Source organism: Geotrypetes seraphini, chromosome 1 (genome assembly GCF_902459505.1).
Source record: "Geotrypetes seraphini chromosome 1, aGeoSer1.1, whole genome shotgun sequence".
Lineage (NCBI taxonomy): Eukaryota > Metazoa > Chordata > Amphibia > Gymnophiona > Dermophiidae > Geotrypetes > Geotrypetes seraphini.
In genome coordinates, this window is record NC_047084.1 from 25,625,277 (window position 1) to 25,648,502 (window position 23,226).

General features: G+C 42.8%; 1 protein-coding gene across 7 annotated transcripts in view; it reads left to right on the forward strand.

Moving 5' to 3' along the window:
* Positions 1 to 23,226, forward strand: part of ARHGEF28 (Rho guanine nucleotide exchange factor 28) — a 524,944-nt gene that overhangs the window by 367,618 nt on the left and 134,100 nt on the right. For all 7 annotated transcript variants that reach the window (XM_033929274.1, XM_033929277.1, XM_033929278.1 and 4 more), the window contains 4 exons: positions 4,249 to 4,372; positions 9,574 to 9,706; positions 12,943 to 12,998; positions 18,450 to 18,501. In XM_033929274.1, the coding sequence (XP_033785165.1) occupies positions 4,249 to 4,372; positions 9,574 to 9,706; positions 12,943 to 12,998; positions 18,450 to 18,501 (365 nt within the window). The remainder of the gene's footprint in view (positions 1 to 4,248; positions 4,373 to 9,573; positions 9,707 to 12,942; positions 12,999 to 18,449; positions 18,502 to 23,226) is intronic.

Sequence of the window (23,226 nt, forward strand, 5' to 3'; positions counted from 1 at the left end):
AGAGAAAGAGACAGAAAGACAGACAGACAGACAGACAGACATCATCCAAGGAGAGAGAGAGGCAGAAAGACAGACAGACAGCGGCCAAGGAGAGAGAGAGAGACAGCGGCCAAGGAGAGAGAAAGAGACAGAAAAACAGACACACAGACAGCAGCCAAGGGGGGAGAGAGAGATAGAGAGGCAGACAGACAGACAGGGGCCAACGAGAGACAGAAAGACACACAGACAGCGGCCAAGGAGAGAGAGAGACAGACAGACAGACACACAGATAGCGGCCAAGGAGAGAGAGAGAAAGAGACAGAGACAAAAAGACACACAGACAGCAGCCAAGGAGAGAGAAACAGAAAGACAGAGTCAAACGAGAGAGAAAGAGAAAGAAAGACAGAAAGACACACAGACAGCAGCCAACGAGAGAAAGAGACAGAAAGACAGACAGACACACAGACAGCGGCCAACGAGAGAGAGAGAAAGAGACAGAAAGACACACAGACAGAGGCCAAGGAGAGAGAGAGAGAGAGAGAGAAAGAGACAGAAAGACAGGCAGAAAGCGGCCAAGAAGAGAGATAGAGAGAGAGAAAGAGACAGAAAGACAGGCAGAAAGCAGCCAAGGAGAGAGAGAGAGAGAGACAGAAAGACAGACACACACAGAGAGTGACAGAGGGAGACAGAAAGATAGACAGACACACAGACAGTGGTCAAGGAGAGGCACAGAAAGAAAGAAAGACAGACAGACAGACAGCGGCCAAGGAGAGAGAGACGGACAGACACATCTATTCTAGCACCTGTTAGTGTAATGGGCTTAAAAACTAGTATTTATATAATAGACATAATGCACACCACCATAGATGAACCTTTAGTTTTCCTAAAATTTTCCAGTTCCTCAAAATTTCTTCCTAATACAAGCACTCATTCTTCTCTACTAACATTGACATAGTAAAGTGACACCAGAAAAAAAAATTGCAAACACTGGAGCACCTGAATGTGTAATACTGGACAAATTTTAGTCCATACAGATTTCCAAAAATTTTGAATGATTGGACAAAAGAATGATAAGTGGTCCAAATTGTCTGTCTGAGAAAGGCAAGACCAATATACAGCAGATAGTGATTTCTAGAGGTTGTGAATAACAATAGTGAAAGGCTTTTGTAAACTAGATGCACATCTCCTTAAGAGTGGCATAGAGTGATACGGGTAAGGGTAAATTAGATGCACATCTCCCTTGAGAAGCATACAGTGATATGGGGACTACCGTATTTTCACGCATATAACGCGCGCGTTATACGCGTTTTTACCTACCGCGCATACCCCTCGCGCGTTATATGCGTGAGCGCGGTATACAAAAGTTTTAAAACATAGTTCCCACCCCGCCCGACGCCCGATTCACCCCCCCCGCAGGACCGCTCGCACCCCCACCCCGAACGACCGCTCGCACGCGCTCCCACCCGCACCCGCATCCACGATCGGAGCAAGAGGGAGCCCAAGCCCTCTTGCCCGGCCGACTCCCCGACGTCCGATACATCCCCCCCCCCCCCGGCAGGACCACTCGCACTCGCACCCCCACCCCGAACGACCGCTCGCACGCGCTCCCACCCGACCCGCATCCACGATCGGAGCAAGAGGGAGCCCAAGCCCTCTTGCCCGGCCGACTCCCCGACGTCCGATACATCCCCCCCCCGGCAGGACCACTCGCACCCCCACCCCGAACGACCGCTCGCACGCGCTCCCACCCGACCTGCATCCACGATCGGAGCAAGAGGGAGCCCAAGCCCTCTTGCCCGGCCGACTCCCCGACGTCCGATACATCCCCCCCCCCCCGGCAGGACCACTCGCACCCCCACCCCGAAGGACCGCCGACTTCCCGGCAATATCGGGCCAGAAGGGAGCCCAAACCCTCCTGGCCACGGCGACCCCCTAACCCCACCCCGCACTACATTACGGGCAGGAGGGATCCCAGGCCCTCCTGCCCTCGACGCAAACCCCCCTCCCCCCCAACGACCGCCCCCCCCCAAGAACCTCCGACCGCCCCCCCCAGCCGACCCGCGACCCCCCTGGCGACCCCCACGACCCCCCCACCCCCCTTCCCCGTACCTTTGGTAGTTGGCCGGACAGACGGGAGCCAAACCCGCCTGTCCGGCAGGCAGCCAACGAAGGAATGAGGCCGGATTGGCCCATCCATCCTAAAGCTCCGCCTACTGGTGGGGCCTAAGGCGCGTGGGCCAATCAGAATAGGCCCTGGAGCCTTAGGTCCCACCTGGGGGCGCGGCCTGAGGCACATGGTCGGGTTGGTTCCCAGTGGTGTTGTCATTGAAATGATAATATTTCTGTATTGTTTCTCTAAGAAAATCATGAAATTTAGGATCACACAATAAAAAGCATTACTGAAGCACAATATGGGCAGATTGATGTCACACTGAAGTTATCAACAAAGAAGTATAAACGCCTCAGAACTGGGTCTAATAATTCTTTATTTCAATGAAGTTCTGACACTGCCAGTGTTTTGGCTCTTGGCCTGCCTCAGGGTCTTCTATTTATCTATCATACGATTTTCTTTTTTGAAATTGCTCGTCCCAATTTCGAATTAGACTGCTTCTGACAACCAATGGGTTCCTCTTTTCCACATGTATCACATTGCACTTGCTCACATTAAATGTCATCTGCCATTTTGATGTTCAGTCTCTTTGAACAACTTTGTGTCGGCAGCAAGTTTAATTATCTTACTAGATCATTGATAAATATGTTAAAAAGCAGTGGTCCCAGGACAGACCTCTGGGGAACCTCACTATTTACCCTTCTCAGATATTTGTTTTCTCTATCAATACTGATTCTATTTAGATACCAAAGGTCAGTTCATAGATTAGTGCATAATTTAAGTGGGAAAATGAGTGGTAAACCAATAACCTAAGACCTGGATTCTATATAAGACGCTTGGGAGGGGCGTCCTATACAGAATCGAGCCTACACTAACCCCGATTTTTACATTACATTACTGATTTCTATTCCGCCTCAACCTTGCAGTTCTGGGCGGATTACAAAAGAGACTTCTGGACTTTTCCAGAAGAGTTACAAGAAGAATGGAGTAGTATAGTTTAGGGAATGGGATACGGCAAGGAGGATTGGGCTATTCCAGTGGATATACAATTTGGGATGCTGTACAGATACGAAATAGTGCAGTTTCAGTATATATGCAGTTAGGGAAGCAGTTGACAAGCTTGGGCTTTGAGGGGAAGGGTAACTGGTGAAGAAGGGAGGATGGGGGAGTCACACTGAGGGGAATCCAGGTTGGAGTTATGACATCTGTATAAATTTTTTGAATAGATGGGTTTTGATTTCTTTGCGAAAAGATTTGAAATTGCTTGTTGTCATCTGTAACCGGCGTCCTTGTTACAGATGGCGGTTACAGAATCGGGTTAGAGTAGGCGTTGCCGCTACACTTATCATGGCAAGGGATCTCCCTGCTGCGATAGGTATAGCGACCGCCGCCACCTGTCCCCCCGATCACCGGCAGGAGGGTACCCAACCCCTCCTGCCGGAAAACCGCCCACCCAACACCCCTGATTGCCAGCAGGAGGGTGCCTAACCCCTCCTGCCGGAGGACCAGCCCGGACCCCCATGCTAATGCCCCCGTCACATCCCATGCTAACACCCTCCGATGAACCCCCCCTTTACCTCCCCCCAACTAACCTCTAATTGTTAGCTGGCCGGCCGGGTCTTGCTGCCATCTGTCCAGCAGACCCGCCTTGTCGAAATGAGGGGGGCCTGCCCCTTCCCGGCCCATCCCCGCTAAGCCTAAGGCCAGATTGGCCCAGGCTCTAGGAGCCTGGGCCAATCAGGCCTTAGGCTTATCAGGTCCGCCCATCCCCACTTAGTATATATATTAAACAGCATCATAGAAACAGTCCCAAAACTATTTTTAGTTCATAAAAGTTCAAACAAAAGGGTGATGATTCAGTCTATCCCCTAGGGGCTCCTTTTACAAAGGTGCGTTAGGGCCTTAATGCGCGGAATAATGCTCGCTAAATTGCCACGCACGCTAGACCTCAACACCAGCATTGAGCTGGCGTTAGTTCTAGAAGCGTAGCGCAGGTGTAGTGCACGCTAAAATCCTGCATGCGCTAAAATCGCATCTGCACCTTAGTAAAAGGAGCCCTAGGTGTTGCTGTCTACAGATTTCTATAGTGTTGGTACTTTTTCTGAAAAAGGAAATTTGTTTATATGGTAATGTTACATTCACAAATTTCCTTTCTTTAGGATTGAGGAGGAAGAATGGGACAAAAGCATTTCACCTACAAAATCAGAGTCCGAAAAATACAAAGTGAGCCGCACTTTCAGTTTCCTAAAGAATAGAATGAGTAGCACTCGGAACAAGAATAAGGTAAGCAAAATCCCAGCATGTATCCTCTCTTAAGGACAATGGTCAGAGTGATCAGGAACCCCCAGGAGCAATTTCTGCGCTTATTTTAATTTTTAATAATAATAATAATTTTATTTCTTGTATACCGCTAAACCGTGAGGTTCAAAGCGGTTTACAGTAGATACAGAAGAGGTGCAATTAAGTAAGATAATTAAAATGAAGAAAAAGTACTTAGAGTTCCCTGACTGTCCCAAAGGCTCACAATCTTGCTAAAGTACTTGAGAAAAATAAATTAATTAGGCTAGAAACATAGAATGGAAGAAGGCAGGAAAACAGTACATATGAAAATTAATTTAGAATACATTATATAGGAGGTTTTTTTTAAAGGATACGATATATGGGAAGGATTTAACATAATAAACATAATAAATTATGTATCATTAAAAAATTAAATCTAGTAACATTACAAAGATTCTAAACTGAATTCCTTACATTGATTGAGTAAATGGATTAGTAAAAGATTTTAGAAATTGAAATTGGTTACATTAATTAAGAAATTGAACCAGGTAGTAGGCTAAACTTGGGAATATAAAGAGGAGATAGAAGAGTTTAGGTAGATTTGTTAACATAGCAGTTTTTCCAGTACTTTTAGGATTCTAATCCAGTTGCAAATAACTCCAGTTCTGGGTAAGCTCAATGAACTTTCCTTTAAATCACCTTTGATTAATGGTTATAAACCATTTTTGCTTGTAACCAGTTAGGTGCGTAATGGCAGACTTAAACTAGTAATCTATAGTGTACGTAATGGCATTTCTGTGCATAATTGCAGATCTAGAATTCATGTTTTGCATGCCTCATCCTGGTGCCTAACTTAAGCAACCTTTAGAGAATTATGCCTTTAGTTCACGGTAATTCCTGTTCACTGTGCTGTTGTGGAAGGAGACTTGGCATGGGCAAGAAATGCACCACATAGTTAACACAGAGGTAGTTACCACACCTTAACTATTTATATGGCAGATGATGTGGAGCAGTGGAACAGTTAGTGCTTCCTAAAGAGGTATAGTTAAAGCATTGTTTTATCTGCTATTGTGACTTGCAAAATGCAGAGGTTTTCACAGTTACCGTTCATTACATTTATTTGCGTGTTAAGATTCACTCAAGGCACTCTATAGAAAGTATATTTGGACATAGAAAATTAATTATAGTGATAGTATGGCTTTAATAAAATGCTCCAGTATCAACATAGTACACAATTAGAACAGGAAGGCAAACTTGGCAATAGGCAAATCTATTATAGAAATAACAATAGTAAGATAGTGGCAACACAGTGAAATGTTACACATCAAAACATCTTTATAAATGGCAAAGGGAACACACAGGGGTAGAACATATAAACACGAACGATAGAGTACAACAAATAAGTGGGATAGATAAAACCAGGGGACTGAGTAGAAGGAAAACTTGCATAGAAATATGATGGCAGATAAAGGCCAAATGGGCCATTAGGTTTGCTCAGGGTCTTTTTGCATGAAAGAGGCTAGCTATTCTGATAGCATTGAAGGCTTGATTCTCCAGATGGCACCATAATTGGCAGCTGCTTACAAAAGCGGCTCCAATCTTGTGCCAATCACACAGTGGCACCGTTTGGAGAATTGCGACTATGTGAAAGGTAGACGCTAGAAATGTAGGCCAGGGTTTTAAAGGCCTACATTTCAGGTGCCTACCTGTGATGAGAATCACGTCTTTAGAGGCGCCTAAGGTCACTTCTGGCATTAACCATGCCTACAGTGGTCATATGTGCCACAGAGAACCTCCTTAGTTGGGTAACGGCGCCATTCTTGGAGGCACCAACGGGTGCCATTATTAGAATCAGAGTCTGAATGTCTATCTAGAATCAATTTGTACTCATCCATTTTGTTTAGTAGCTTAGAAACAAGAGTATTTCAAAAATTTAATGCTAAACTGAACAGTTATAGTGGACATTGATTTTCTTTGTCTGTTTGGACTGTTTGGTTTCTCACTGAAAAGGCAATAAGCCATATGCTATAGGTTAATGTTAAAGATTGCATATATAGGTTTCAAGGTGCCTGGAAATGAATAAGAGAAAAGCACTTTTTTGCAAGGCTGTGGTAGTGATGCTGTCGCTGTAAATGCACTGAAACCCTTCACTTCCTATGGGCTTTGGTGCAGCTATTGTAGCTTTGTAAAAGAGGCCCTAAGTTATTTGCGTGTGATATTCTGAGGGCTGTACTTGATGATTGAATTTTTCTTTATTTGCTGTCTTTGTTTTGTTGCTTGGAAATGGACATTGTCTGTTTATGCTGTTTGGTTTCACTTCATACTGAGAACAGTGGCATGCCATTGGTTTGCTTTTAAACTGGAAAAAAGCACTAAGGCCCCCTTTTACTAAGCCATGCAGCAAATGCTCCGATACCCATTCATTCCCTATGGGTGTTGGAGCATTTAATGCATCGGCCTGCACTATCAGGCTTAGTAAAAGAAGGCGATAAGTTGTGTGTGATATTCTGAGGGCTGTTCTTGATGCAATTGTATCCGTTTGGCTCATAATAAAAATAAATTCACTTATTGCTTTATTTGTTGTGATTTTGTGAACTGAATAAGAACTACAATTTTTGGGATAGCTGGACTAGAGAATGACACGGGGATAAAGTTTGTCCCTGCCCCATCTCCGAGACCTCTGTCCCTGTCCCTGTGAGCTCTGTCACTATCTCCACCTCATCCCTGTGAGCTCAGTCTGATCCCATATGCACAAGCCTCATAGTTATCATTTTATATTTAAATCATTTTATGAAAGTATAAAAAGAAACAATATTCTGTACCACTTTCATTTTATAAATCACAAATACAGAACAAGGATCAACAAAACCCATCTCGCCTTACAAATGTCCCCTCCACTACTGCCAGAATACCTCAGTCATACACAGAGAACACAAATGCCAAGTATATAATAGCTGACCAAAATGATAAGCATAAATTAAACCAAAATCCCAAGAAGCCACACCTTCTATGTAGTACACCACCAAAGAAATAGAAATATCAATTTCCTCCTATACTGTGCAAAATATAAAGATCACACATGCCATGGATGGTGTTAGACCAAGGAGTGCAATTAGGACAACAACCCCCCCCCCCCCCTCGGCTAGAGAGAGCTCTAAGCCTGCTGGAAGCTGAAGATGGCATGGGCTTTGGGGTCCCCTCCCAAATTTCTGCCCTGGGCTATAGCCATGTCTAACACCAGCACTGGCAGGATAAACATTTCAATTCTCTTATATTCTAATTACAAAATAGAAAATAAGAATATTTTTTTCTTCTTTTTTGTCTTCTGGTCATTTTATTTTTCAAGTCATGTTGGTCCCAGGCTCTGGTTTCTGTTTCCCTCTGTCATCTCTTAAATTACTTGCCAGGGTCTCCTGCTCATTTGACATTTCTTTGTTTTCTATGCTCATCATCTATCTTCCATCTTTGTGTACATATCTTTTCCCTATACTTGTGTCCCCTATACTTCCTGTCCTGCATCTTCCCTGTGTCTTGTCTTCCTACATTTATCATCACTACTCTACGTCCCACATCACTCCTCTACTATATGTCCTTTTGCCTCCAAGTCCAGCATCTACCTTCTATATTCCTATTCTCTTCTATATCTAACAATTTCCCTCTTGTGTCCATATACCTCCTCCCATGTCTGGCATTGTACCTCTGTGTCCATGTACTATTCTCATGCAGCATCTCCCTTGGTGTCCATGTTCCTATTCTCCACTCCATGCCCATTATTTCCCTACTATTTCTGTATACCTCTCTGTGTCTCTCTTCCTTTTCTCCTTCCCTTTGCTGTGTGTTCAGTATTTCATTCCTTCATTCCCTTAGTATGGCATATTTCCCTTCTTTTCAGCTCCACCCCTCCCAACTGGTCCCAACAAGACCTTTCCTCCAGCAGCCCCCCTTTCACAGATACAGCACTTCTCCCCTTCCCTCCAGTTCCCCCTCCTGCGAGTCCTGCAGCTCTCTCCTTTTCCTCCAGCTCCAGCCCCCCCTCCCCTCCTGTGCCATTCTCTCCAGATCCAACCCCCTCCTGTGCCCTTTCCTCCAGCCCCAGCATCTCTCTGCTTTGCATCCCTCTCTTTTCCCCTCAGGGCCAACAGCTCCAGCACCCCCCCCCCTTGTGGGTCCTGCCATTCTCTCCCCTCCAGCTCCAGCCCAACTCCTGTGTCCTTCCCTCCAGCTCCAGCCCACTCCTGTGCTCTTCCCTCCAGCCTCCTCCTGTGCCCTTTCCTTCAGCCCCAGCATCTATCTGCTTTGCCTTGCATTCCCATCACCTTGAGTGCAACGACTCCAGTTCCCTCACAGGTCACAGTTCCCTCCAGCCTGCCTCCCGCATGTTCCGCATGATACGGCACCTCCCTTCTGCTGGTACCCACTTTCTAGGAAAGCGAGCCGATCCCTATACAGGCCTGCTCGATGGTGCTTGTGGCCTTCCCTTTGGTGGGCTCCTCCTTATGTACTCTAGTCTTAATTACATGTGAACTGAGTTGAGCTCTGTTGGGAGATGACCCAGTATATAAATTGAAGACTAGCATCATAGGAGAGGCCTGGCAGAAGGAAGGCCATGAGCACTATTGAGCAGCCATGTGTAGGGGTCGCCTTGCTCTCCTAGAAGGTATATGCTTGCAGCAGGGAGGGGAGAGAGAGTGAATCTGGGAATGGTAATCGTGGGAGGTTTTCCCTGTGGGGTTTTCCCTGTGGGAGCAAAGCTTTTTATCACTGTTATGGAGTGGTAAACATTTTGCTCCAGTACCTGAGGTAAATGGCTCAAAATTTTACCCATTCTTGTAGTTTTACCACGGTTTGCCATGGGAATGAGTCACTATGTCATTCTCTAAGCAGGACTAAAATATCACTAGTATTGAGCTCAAACACACACAGCTTAAAATGTTTATTTGCAATGTCTTAGGCCCATAAAGTTGCATAAAATCACTTTTCTGCTTTGAGTGGGGAGATGCGGGGAAGAAAATTAAGACTGCGGGGACGGTGAGGGGTTGATGAAAATGCAGAGACGGTAAGGGGACAGGGATGAATTTTTGTCCTCGCTTCACTCTGTAACATAAGCATTAATAAATAAATATTTTAGAATTTAAATGTTGGTTGGCTGGTACAAGAGGATTCAGCTCTTTTCATATATTTGATTCCTCTTAACATATGTAAAGACAAAGAACAAGGATGGCAAAGAGAAAGAGAAACCGAGCAAGCATCAGTTTTCATCGGGAACATTTGCAGGGGTCACCCCATGCTTGGTATGTGAGAAGGCATTTCTCGGAAAAGAATCTCTACAGTGTACAAGTAAGTGGTTCATGTATTTGTGATGGAAATTAAATATCCATGTAAAGCACTGATATAGAAATAGCATTTTCAGCTTTCCCCTTAATCTGCTTCAATTTACACTATTTTACATAGTGAGCTAAGAGAAGCAGGTTTGGATATGCTTTAGAGTGGCATTTTTGAAAGGAAATTCAATTCAGAATATGGGCATTCAATTTAGAGCATCACAAATGAATGTCCACCTTACATGTAATTTAGAACAGGATGCAGCTTGTTCTAAAATTCATGTAAGATGGACATCCATGTGCCACAAACATCCAGCATGAACATCCATTTTACAAACTGAAAGATCAAAATTATGAATGAGGCAAAACAAGGGATGTGGACGTCTGTTTGCAGCAGAGGAAAATCCATCTTGTAAAATGGCCACACCAATATCTATATGAAGGAGTATCCTAATAGCTAAAGCAGCCTACTGTGAGACAGAATACATCCAGGCAATATGGATGTCTAAATGCTAGTTTTCAGACAACTTGAATAGAGCTTTGAAAATACCAAGCACATGCAGCTTTAGTGTCTTTTTTGTTTTTTTGGTATAAATGTATATTTTTGCACTGAAGTTGATACCTACCTGTTGCTTTTATGGTACACCAGCTGTACAATTAGAAATTTGTATTCTCGTTAGTAATCAGAAGCAGTATGTGAAAAAGTTATATAAGACATGGAGGAGAATGAGGAAATGATTGAAATTGAAAGCCAAGAGGAGCTACCAAAATCTGTACCATGAGAAATCCCAACAATTTAAGATTCTGTCGTCAATAATTATTTATTGGAATTGAAAGACCGTAAAATACCCTCTGAGTTGTTTCCTATAACATTTTGTCCTGTCTAGCATCATATCTTAATCTAATGCTTCTGAAGAGTGGTCAAGTTTGTTTGGAAATGAGTTTATCAGACACTTGTGATCAAGAACCAGGCTTGCCTAAATTTCTGCGGTCTTTCATCACAGAGGCTTCAGGACTTGATGTGGGAAGGATGCCTCAGAGTGTTAGGGCCGGATTCTATAAACGACGACGCTCAATGCAATTGTCAATCAACTACTAGGTGCTGTTTATAGAATCAAGCCTAGCAGCGCCTAAGTAGACTTAGACATCACTAGGTGTCCTAAAGGTAGATGCCGCTACATTAGGCCAAGTTTTCACTGGCCTAATTTACCAGTACTTGTCTTGGACACCTAGGGCCTCTTCTATCAAACTGCACTAGCAGTTTTTAGCACAGAGAGCCGCACTGAATGGCCCGCACTGCTCCCGACTGCACCACTCCCCTTTTACCTCCCTTTTTTTTACTAATTTTACTTCGATGTACTTAAAAAAACTTCCCCTCCCCAACTTCCCTGTTGTTCTGTGTACGACAAGGTGCATCCATCTAGTATTTTGTAACATTTGATAAGATACTGTTTTTATTTACCTTTTTATTGCTTTTTAAAAATCTCATTATATTGTACACCATTTAGACACTTGTTTTGATAGACGGTATATCAAAAATAAAGAAACTTGACGCTCATAGAGTTCCTATGAGCGTCGGGAGCAGCGCGGGCCATTCAGCGCAGCTCTCTGCGCTAAAAACTGCTAGCGCAGTTTAATAGAAGAGGACCCTAGTGACGCCTAACTCAACCACACCTATTCTATTTATTTATTTAAAAATTTATATACCACATACAACTATGCGGTTTCCATATCACATACATAAAATCTTGTTTCCTTACAATTATCACATATAACATATTCTCTGCCCCTAAACACACCTACTTTTCGGTAGGCTTTGTTAGGCATTAGAAGGTTCCTCCACTTAGGCTTCACAAGGTGCCACTTGGAATTCCATGCCTAACTTTTTTTTTCCATGCCTAACTTATACTAATCACTTTAGTGGCATGGTCAATTACCACACCATTTAAGCTAATTGATTTAATTTAGGTTAGGTGTGGATTTTGATAGGCGTCACTAGGTGATCTCAATTATGGCACCCAGTGGTACCTATGTAGTGTGCCATTTATAGAATCTGGCCTTAAGTGTCTACCTGCCAGGTAAATCTGAATCAAACTCAGACTGTAAAAATATTAGCAAATGACAATCCCAGCTCTTCGCCCACATTGTGAACCTGAACAAAGCAGTAGCAATTCCATTGTTAAAGAATGGAGCCCTAGATGTTGGTCCTCTTGAGTATTATTGCCCAGACAGATTTGACTTTCTTGGGGAGGATTCTCTCTGGGACCATGAAGCCTTGAATTTTTCTGAATTTTTAGAGTTCTAATATATGGAATGCTAGGCCTTGTTGACTGTCGCCTGTTCTATTTTAATTGGAGTTCTTTTCCAAGCTTTTAACTTACAAGTATTTTTTTTATGTACACTGTTTTGACCTGTCTTTTTTTTTTTTTTTTTTCCAGAAAAGGCAGTATAGCAATTTTGAAATAAACATAAACAATAAGGAGTTAGGCATATTTATTGTAACAGCTTTGTTTTTAATACATAGAAGTCCTGATTCTTGTTCTTATTAATGAGGTTTCTGCTTGAGTTAAGGAATAGTGATTGCTGTATTAGCTTTGGCCAATAAAGTCTGGATAATCGCGGATAGCAGCAAAGGTCTCATTACTGGTTCTGCTTGATTTGTTAGCTGTCTCTGACATGTTCAGCCATGCTCTTCTCATGACATTCACTATGATATTTACTAAAATGCATTAAGTACAGAATCCAGGCCAAAAGGCTTACAGGAAAATGTGTTAAAAGTATTTTGTGGTAATTTGCCTGTCAGCATGTGCTATATATTATTATTTTATATTTTGGGGGGAGGAGGAATGCCATGGACATATCAGCTTGAGCAATATATCAAGGTTTTAATAAACATAATAATCAACCTTTCATTATGTTTGTTTATTAACGAACTTGCTATATTATCCTTCTCAAATAACAAATCAGAGCCAGAGAAAGAGTCCAGTAATAAGCCACAAAGCAACAACCACTGTTTGTTCCACCTAAATCAGCGTGCACTAGGCCTTGGGAAACGCTAATGGGAAAAGAAAAAAATACATTTTCAACCCTTTCTTAAATTTCATGAAATTGGTTTAGTTTATATTATGCAAACTGTTTTACTGTTCACCACTGTGAAAGGCTTCTGTGTAAAGAAAATTGTCAAATGAAAATAATTAATGTAAAATACTATACTTTTGTAGTCGTCATGCTGTGAAATTATTTTGCTTTCAGATTGTAATGGAAATGTGCATAAAAACTGCAAGGATTCAGCACTTCCATGTACAAAGGTAAAGTAAGAAAAAGTACTTCAAAGTTCTAATTAGGATGGAATTAAGCTGAAAATGTATTAGCTAAGTACTTGGGACCTGGATTGGCCACTGTTCGAAACAGGATACTGAGCTTGATGGACCTTTGGTCTGTCCCAGTATGGCAATTCTTATGTTCATGCAATGGTGGCACTCAGGTTCTCCAAGGCCAAGGAAATTAAAGACCCAAAAGTCAGTAGGAAAAGTCATGGCCAAAGTGTTTTGGGATCAGGAAGGTATTGTACACTCCCACCCGCCCCCTCCGCTTTGGAAATGGAGAAACGCCTATGCATCCCCTCAGGAAGGTCTCTCCTATCAGAAACCACCTACAAACGCTCCTACAGCCACTTCATCTCCCAACTCTGGAACCAACTCCCCCCCCCCCCCCCGCAAATCAGATCACAGAACTCATTGATGACCTTCCGGAAAGCGGTAAAGACCCTCCTATTCAACTAAAATTACAACTGCGATCTACCCCTTAAACTCCCCCTTCCTTCTCCCCTCCCTCCTCCATCCTGAACCTCTACTTAAATTACTATATAGTCCATTCTTAATCTGTACTTAAATTACTATATAATCCCTGTACTTGAACTACTTTATAATCTGTACTGTCCAAATATACCTCCACTGTGAATGTTTGCTTGTAAGCCGTTCAGAGCTCTGGGAGGATGGGATAAAAATCAAAATAAATAAATAAGTAATGACTGACTATCTTCCAAGGGGTGAAATAGTTAATGTAGAATACTACTGTAACTTGCTGTGCCAATTAAAGGTGGCATCAAAAGAAAAAAGGAGAGGGAAGCTGTGGAAAGGAGTTTTCTTTTTTGCTCACAAAGTTGGCAAAATGATGCATGTTTTGACACAGTTGGGGTTTCAGTGCATAGACCATTCACCCTGTGCACCAGATCTGGCTCCATCTGACTATTTTCTGTTCTCAAACCTTAAAAAGAGTGATTTGGAGGTGATTGCAGCAGCAGTGCAGTATTACAGTGACCAGACATCATAGTATTTTTGGAAGGGTTACAGAAACTTCAGACACGATGTGCCAAGTGTGCTCAACTTAGGGTGAATATGTGATGCAACTTGGTTGGGCTGAGAACTTTTCAGCCCCCCTCTTGGTTATAACTGATAAACTGGATAAAAAGGTATATCTATACACAGTTTTCAGGTGGGGAATTACAGAGGGACTGATAAGACAGATATGGGTGCTTAGCAGATGGGTTGGAGTTAGTAATTGAAAGCAGCTTCCAAAGAGTGGGCTTTGAGCTTGGATTTGAATATTGCCAGAGACAGACCTTGCAGTGGCGTACCTAGGGTATGTGGCACCCGGGGCGCATCATTTTTTGACACCCCCCCCCCCCCCCCCCATGTAAAAAAAATTTTTTTTTTTTTTTTGAAGGTCTGCACCCCCCCCATGTAAAAAAAAATTTTTTTTTTTGAAGGTCTGCACCCCCCCCCCCCCCGAAGGCCTGTCCCCCCTTGAAGGATGCCTGCCTGTCACCCCCTCCCCCTTGAAAGCCTGCTTGCCTGCCCGCCCGCCCCACCCTGAAGGCCTGATGCCCCGACCCACCCCGAAGGACCGTTCGCCCCCCTGGCCTCCCCGCACCACCTATGAACAGCCGCAGCAGGATAGCGAAGTCAGCGTCAGCGATCCCTGCGCTGCTTCCTGCGCCACGGTCCCGCCCCTCCTCTGACGTCAGGGGAGGGGCGGGATCGCGGCGCAGGAAGCAGCGCAGGGATCGCTGACGCTGACTTCGCTATCCTGCTGCGGCTGTTCATAGGTGGTGCGGGGAGGCCAGGGGGGCGAACGGTCCTTCGGGGGTGGCGGGGGACTGAACGGCAAGGCCGGGAACACCCCCTTAGGGCTGGTACCCGGGGCGGCCCGCCCCCCCCGCCCCCCCCCTAGGAACACCACTGAGACCTTGACATACCAAGTCAGGTTGTTTGTTCCAGGCATAAGGTGCAGCAAAATAGAAGGGACTGAACCTGGAGTTGGCCATAGAGAAGAGTACAGATAAGAGAGACTTACCCGATGTGCGGAGCTCCCAGGGAGGAGTATAGGGAGAGATGAGAGAAGACATATATTGAGGAGCCGTGGAATAAATACACTTGTAGATCAATAAGAATAATTTGAACTGTATGCAGAAACAGAGAGGGAGCCAATGAAGTGACTTGAGGAGAGCCATAGTGTGGGCATAGCGACATTGGAGGAACATGAGGAATTCAGCAGAGTTCTGAACAGATTGAAGGGGAGAGAGATGGTTTAGTGGAAGGCCAGTGAGAAGCAGGTTGCAGTAATCTAGGTGAGAAATGATGAGGGTATGGATGAGAATCTTAGCAGTGCACTCAGAAAATAAGAGGTAGATTTTAGTGATGTAGAAAAAGAAACAACAGGTTTTGGCGGTCTGTTGAATTTGTGAAGGGAGGGAAAAAGATGAATTAAAGATTACCCCAAGGTTGTGAGCTGACGAGATAGGGAGAATGAGGCCGTTGTCCCCAGAAACAGAGAATGGGGGGAACTCAGTCATGGCTATGTTTAGTTTTAGATGGCAGTGAAACATCCAGGTAGCGATGTCAGACAGGCAGGATGAGACTGGGCCTGAATGTCAGTAAGGATTTCAGGTGTAGAGAGATAGAGCTGTGAGTTGTCGGCATAAAGATGATACTGAAAACCATGGGAGGAGATTAAAACATCAAGGGAAGAAGTTTAGATGGAAAAAAGAAGTGGTCCCAGGACAGAGGTACACCGACCAATAGTGGAATGGCAATGGAGGAGGATTTATCAGAGTACAGTACTCCCCTGATATTCGCGGGGGTTCTGTTCCATGAACTCCTGCAAATGTTGAAAAAACACAAATACAATTTTTAGCAGGGGAGACAGTTGAGGGCAACCGGAGAGGCAGGAGAGGGCAGCCAGAGTACCGTTGAGTGAAGGAAATCACTCGCGGTATGCTCCGACTGCCTCTTCCTGTACTAAAGTCGGGCCTCACCAATCAAAAGCTGCTTTAACACGCAGCTCCTGATTGGTGAGGCTTTTTTTGAGGAGTGGTGTAGTGATGGTATGTTTAAAGGCATTGAACACTGTTGCGGTGGAGAGTGATAGGTTGAGGATATAGCAGATAGAGGGGACGACAGTAGGAGAGATGGGTAGATGAGTGGGGCTGGGATCAGAGGAACAAGTGGTGAGTTTGGAGGAGGAAAGAAAATGAGCAGTTTCCTCCTCGGCGATTTTAGGAAAGGTTTAGGAAAGGAAGAGAAGGTCACGAGGGCCAAAGGGGGGGGGGGATATTGAAAGAGTGGGTTGGGGGAGGTGGCTTGGTTGAGAACTCAAGGTTAATTTTGTGAACCTTGTAATAGAAGTACTCAGCCATAGTCTGGAGGGAGAGTGAAGGAGGGGTTGGAGGTGGAGGAACTTTGAGTAAGGAGCTCAGTGAGGCAAAGAGACGGCGAGGTTGGAGCCGAGAGAGTCAGTCAGGTGGGTATAGCAGTCTTGTTTGGCAAGTAAGAGAGCAGACTGGAAGGAGGTCAAGAGGAATTTGAAGTGAATTAAGTCAGCATGAGTACAGGATTTGAGCCGCCCTCCCCTATCCCCCTTGCATGGTTCAGTACCCTTTGCTCTCCCTCCCTGACCCCTCCCCTCTCATGGGTTTTGGTATCTCTTGCTCTTCCTCCTCCACCCTCCCTCTCCCACGCAGTCTGGTGTTTCTCTCCTTTTCTTCTCTTCATACCTTCCCCTGTGGTCCTCCAATGTTCCTGCATGCCAATCTGCATCATCAGCCTGCCTACAGCCCGCTCCAAAATCCTTCCCTCTGCCATAACATCTGGTTCCATGTAGGCAGTATATGGCAGAGGGGAGACTTCTGGGGCTGACTGGAGGCAGGTTGCCTTGACTGCTGACACTACAGTCAAGAAGTTTGGAGGACTGGTGGGGGAGGAGGGAAGGGAGAAAAAGATGCTGGACCATGTATGCGTGTGGGGGAGAGCTGGAAGATGGAGATGCCAAACCTTCCATGTGTGGGGGTGGGGGGTGGAGGGAAGATTAACACATTGTACAGTAAGCATTTTATCATATTTAGTAAAACAGCCCCTAAGGAAATAGACTGCATTTCCATTTAATTTTCAAAGGGCTACCATGAGAATGTGAGAAAAATGGTTAAATAAAAAGTCTAAAAGGAAAACTGCAGATCAAAGAGTTTGATGTCAATGCCATGCTAAATGAAAGAAACTATAAAGCTGCCTGCCTTTTATAGTTCAATCAATATTAGCAAAACCCAAATCAATTAGGACATATAGTATCAATTATAGAAAAAAGTCCCAATAGTGTGGGGAGCAGCGTTGGAGCTAACAAATAACCAAGTAATAAAAAATAAAAAATTAATAATTAATGTGATTATGAGGATCTCAGTGTGGATTGTGAAATCAAATAAAATGATGACTCGTTCAATATTTTAATCCAACACACCACACCATCATAGAAACCTCATTGTGTGATCATCGGTAATACAGTTTAAAAAGTGTAATAGCACCAGGGTTACTCAAAATAATAATAGCTCCAAAGCTGCCCCAACACAATCAGTCAAACATAGGAACTGCACAAACATGAAAAAAAAAAATCACTTATCTCAATCGGGGTTCAGTGTGAGATGTCAAAGCTCCCAGAGTAAGGTGAGACGGACAAGCCCGATGGGAACTGCATGTGGCGAGAAATAAGAAGAAAGTTGCTTCACAATAAACGGTTCAACGGAGCTTCAGTTTTGGAGAATTATCCTTCATCGGGATTTGCAAGCACAAAAACACTGCATCAGCATTGTACTTGGTTATTTGCTAGCTCCGATGCTGCTCCCCACACTTTGTCTCTCAGTGACACTATTGGGACTCTTTTCTATAATTTTACAGTTGTTAACATTTATTTTAGCTTTCATGCTAACAAAGCCTGGTTTCATTTGGTGTAAGAATGCTTGTCTTGATCTACTATTACGACTTATAATTTCTGTAGTGCTACTAGATTGTATGTAGCGCTGCTCTCATCCTAAAAACCACTTACCGATACACATAAACATATTGCCCATTAGAAAATCATTTCTCACCTACATCTTCAGTTCCTTGAATTTTGCTGTTTGCTTTCATCCAGTCTTCCCCATGAATTTTTGCCAGCCAGCTGCCATGAAGGACTAGCCAGATGAGGGCGAGGGAGTACTGCACAGTATTATAACATTTTCTGATAAGTTAGCCAGGCGGTCAGTAAAATTAGCTGGTTGGTACACCTATTCAAAATTACTGGGGAGAACATCACATATGATGACTGACCTACGACTATAATTTGGTTTTGTGATTCCGTTCAGTCCAAAAGCATGGGCAATGATGTAAACTTTTATCGATTTATAAATTATATTGGTTTTTTTTGTTCATGAAATTTTCCTTTTTCTGTATCAGAAAGTCCAAGAGAAATGCCAAAGTAAGAACCGATCACCTGCTGTTCTAACAAGTAAGTGTGTTGACATATGTAAATAGATTATTTATTTATTTAAATAAATAAATAGATTAACTTGTTTTATAGTGGTTTACACCTGTTAAAAGAAAATAAAAACAAGTAAAATATATAATGAGCATGTGACTAGGAAGGAAAACAACTAGAATATAATAATAATAATAATAATAATAGTTTATATACCGCAGGACTGTGAAGTTCTAAGCAATTTACAATAATTAAAAGATGGTACAACTTGAGTAGAATAAAAAGAGTTAAGAACTAGTGATTAGCAGGTATGGATTAACAGTTATTTTGGAGTAAGAATTGTACAGGTCAGCTGCCTAAATACTTCAGGAACAGATATGTTTTTAGGCGTTTCCTAAATTCCCCATAAGTAGTAGGTGTAAGCAATTGATCTAGATCTTTACCCCATAGTGCTGCCTGATGTGAGAGAAGGTGTTGATGATGTCTTTTAAGTTTACATCCTCTAACTGGAGGGGAAACAAAGTTCAAGTGTGAGCTTCTCTTATGTCTGTTGGTTGAGAAAGAGAAAAGACCAGTTATATATTTAGGGGCTAGACCAAATAGTGTCTTAAATGTGAAAGAAAATGGTTTCAGATATATAAACAAATTAAAAAGATTTCCGTGTCATAAAAAACTCCTATATACTCAGATTTATAGTTGGCAATTTACATTTCTATTTAAGGAAAGAGCAATAGATGAGATTTCTAATATTTTTATTTTATAATATGCATCTGATAGTGGCAATGGACATCTATGGGTTATTGATTCAAAAACCTTTCTGTAACACTTGGGGAAAACCCACTGCTTGCCCTGGGATCAGTAGCATGCAATGTTGCTACTATTTGGATTTCTGCCAGGTATTTGAGGATTGGACATGGTTAGAAACAGGATATTGGACTAGATGGGACCATTAGTCTAAGAACATAATAGCCTTAACAGGTCAGACCAATGGTTCATCTAGCCCAGTAGCCCATCCTCATGGTGGCCAATCCAGGTCACTAGTACCTGGTGAAAACTCAGAGCAGCAACATTCCATGCTACCGAACCAAGGCAAGCAGTGGCTTCCCCCATGTCTGTCTCAATTACAGACTATGGTCCTTTCTTAAAACTAGCTACGCTATCCACTCTTATCACAACCTCTGGCAACACATTCCAGAGCTTAACTATTCTGTGGGTGAAAAAAAATTTCTTCCTATTCATTTTAAAAGTATTTCCCTGTAACTTCATTGAGTGTCCCCCTAGTTTTTGTAATTTTTGATGGAGTAAAAAAAAATCTATCAACTTGTACCCGTTCAGGATTTTGAAGGCTTCAATCATATCATCATCATATCAACTCTCAGCTGTCTCTTTTCCAAGCTGAAGAGCTCTAACCTTTTTAGTCTTTCCTCATACGAGAGGAGTTCTATCCCCTTTATCATTTTGGTCGCTCTTCTTTGAACCTTTTCTAGTGCCGCTATATCTTTCTTGAGATAAGACGACCAGAATTGAACGCAATACTCCAAGTGAGGTCACACCATGGAGCGATACAGAGGCATTATAACATTGTTAGTCTTGCTAACCATCCTTTTAAAAATAATTCTTAACTTCTTGTTTGCCTTTTTGGCCGATGCCGCACATTGGGCAGAAAGCTTTGTTGTATTGTCTACAATGACACGCATATCTTCTTCTTGGGTGCTAACTCTCAAGCTGGACCCTAGCAACTGGTAACTATAATTTGGGTTATTCTTCCCAAAGTGCATTACTTTGCATTTGTCCACATTAAATTTCGTCTTTCACTTAGACACCCAGTCCTCCAATTTCCTAAGGTCTGCCTGCAAGTTTTCACATTCTGCATGTGTTTTAACAACTTTGAACAGTTTAATGTCATCTGCAAATTTAATCACCTTGCTCATCATTCCAATTTCAAGATCATTTATAAATAATTTAAATAGCACTATTTATTCTCCTTCTTTGAGAAAAAAGGCCATTTAACCCTACCCTCTGTTTTCTATCCGATAACCAATTCCTAATCCACAACTGAACTTTGCCACCTATCCCATGACTCTTTAATTTCCACAGGAGCCTCTCATGAGGAACTTTGTCAAAAGCTTTCTGAAAACCTAGAAACACTACATCAACCAACTCACCTTTATCCACACATTTATTCAACCTTCAAAGAAGTCATGCAAATTGGTGAGGCAAGATCTCGCTCGACTGAACCCATGCTGACTCTGTCCCATTAAATCATGTCTATCTACATGTTCCACAATTTTATTTTTTTATAATTGTTTCCACTATTTGGCCCAGCACTGAAGTCGGGCTTACTGGTCTGTAATTTCCCAGATCTCCCCGGAACCTTTTTTAAAAATCGGCATAACATTGGCCACCCTCCAATCTTCAAATACTACAGATGATTTTAGCAATAGGTTACAGATTACTAAGAGCAGGTCAGCAATTTCATGTTTGAGTTATTTTAGTACCCTGAGATTTATACCATCCAGTCCAAGTGAATTATCATTTTTTAACTTGTCAATTTGGCTTAGTACATCTTCCAGTGTCATCGAAATTTCTTTCAGTTCCTCCGCATCATCACCCTTGAAAATCATTTCCTGTTCAGGTAGATCTCTTATATCGTCTTCTGTAAAGACTGAAACAAAGAATTCATTCAGTCTCTCCGCTCTAGCCTTATCCTCTTGAGCACCACTTGTGCTCCTTGATTATCCAATGGTCCCACGGATTCCCTCACAGGTTTTCTGCTTCTGATATGCCTAAAAAAAAAGTTACGAGCTTTTGCCTCTTTGACAAGTTTCTCTTCATATTCTTTCTTAGCTTTCTTTATCAATGCTTTGCATCTAACTTGCCAGTGCTTATGTTCTTATTTTCTTCATTTGTATCCTTTTTCCTTTCTTTAAACCAGTGATTCCTAACCTTTAACTCCTTTAAGAATCACAACTTTGCACGCAATGAATATAATGTACTTTATTTATTGAGATTTGATTGTCTCATACATATATGACATACACAAAGTATTATTAAACTTTAAAGTAAACAATCTAAGAAAAACGCTCCTTTTTAAATGCAAAAAGTAATGGCCATTCATTACAATTATGAAATACATTCCTCTTATGCAAATTAAAACAGATCTACTACTATGTTTTCTACGACCATTACTACTACTATTACATCTACTCTCTTGTTATCTACTTTATTTCAATGATAAGGTTGTTCTTTGCTTTAAGTAGGAATATGAAACTGTGGAGTGGTCTTTGACAAGGTGACATGCATATCATCTTTGAAATCCAATCTATTTTGACTTTTTGTTTTGTTAGAAACAAGTCCTGAAAACCCTGATTCAAAATTGATGGTGAGAGATGTAATGCATGAGAAAAATCATGTGAAAAAGTTCACACAAGGAAAATCAATAGTACTGGGTTGTATAGTGAATATAAATGTTAATTTTTATCTGATCCTCATGACCCCCACTGAAACCCATCCATGGACTCCAGGTTAAGAATCTCTGCTTTAAAGGATGGGGGTTTTGTTGGCTCTAATAACCTCTTTCACTTCACCTTTTAAATATGCCGGCTCTCGTTTCCTCTTCTTTCTACCTTTGTTAATACATGGAATACATCTGGTCTGGGCTTCCACGATGGTACCCTTTTAGCTTCTTTTTAACCATTATCCTCATTTTATTATAGTCACCCTTTTGAAAATTAAATGTCGCTACTGTAGATTTCTTTTGCAATGTCACTCCAGGTACCAGCTCAAATTTGATCATGTTATGATCACTATTTCCCAGAGGACCCGATACAGTTTCCTCCTGTACTATGCCTTGCGTTCCACTAAGGACCAAATGTAAAATAGCTGCCCTACCTGTTGGTTCCTGGAACAGATGCTCCAAGAAGCAGTCATTTATGAAATCTAGGAATTTTACCTTCTTAGCACTCGCTGATGTAACATTTAACCAGTCAATGTTGGGGTAATTGAAATCATCAATAATAACCTCAAAACATACTCTCTTCTGCTGTAGAAATAACCCTTATCAGATCACATAAAAAGTGGAGAAAAAGAGACCTCAGTAATAATAATAAGCATTGCTGTTATGAGCAAGCCCATTTCAAACAGCATGCCCTTATTCATTCATAGATCTCAAAAAAACTCCTCTAAAATAACATTGGGGCCTGTCATTTTGGAGGAGGCGAGCCTGCAGGCTAGAGGTAGTAGGCATCTGTCCGTCTGGCCTTACTTAAAAGGTTTGGGGGGAGGGGGAATGTTGGGGGGTGGGTTTAAGGGTAGATGTTTGCGTTTTTTGGGGTGTCGGCAGTTGTAGGGGTGTCCATGATTCAGGGGTAGTTTGTGGCAGGAGGGAGTGGGCATCCCTCCTGTTGATGGTGGTTCAGGAGGTTGTTGGGAGATCGCGGGCTGGCGGTAGGAGGAAGTGAACATCCCTCCTGCCGATTTTGGGGTGGGTGTTGGTGGTCCACTTCTGTAGCCACTCAGCTGATCACAGCAGGGGCATTTTCTCCACAATTAGCTGAGCTGTCAGGACTCCCCAAAGCCACGGTTTCGGGGAGGCCTGCCGGCTCAGCTGATTGGGGATTCCCTTGCCACGATTAGCTGAGCTGGCCGCATCTACTTTTAGATTTTTGAAATGTAGGTCAGCATTTTGCTAGCCTATGGGCTCCTTTTACAAAGGTGCACTAGCGGTTTTAGCCATGCACGCTAGCTGCTACCGCC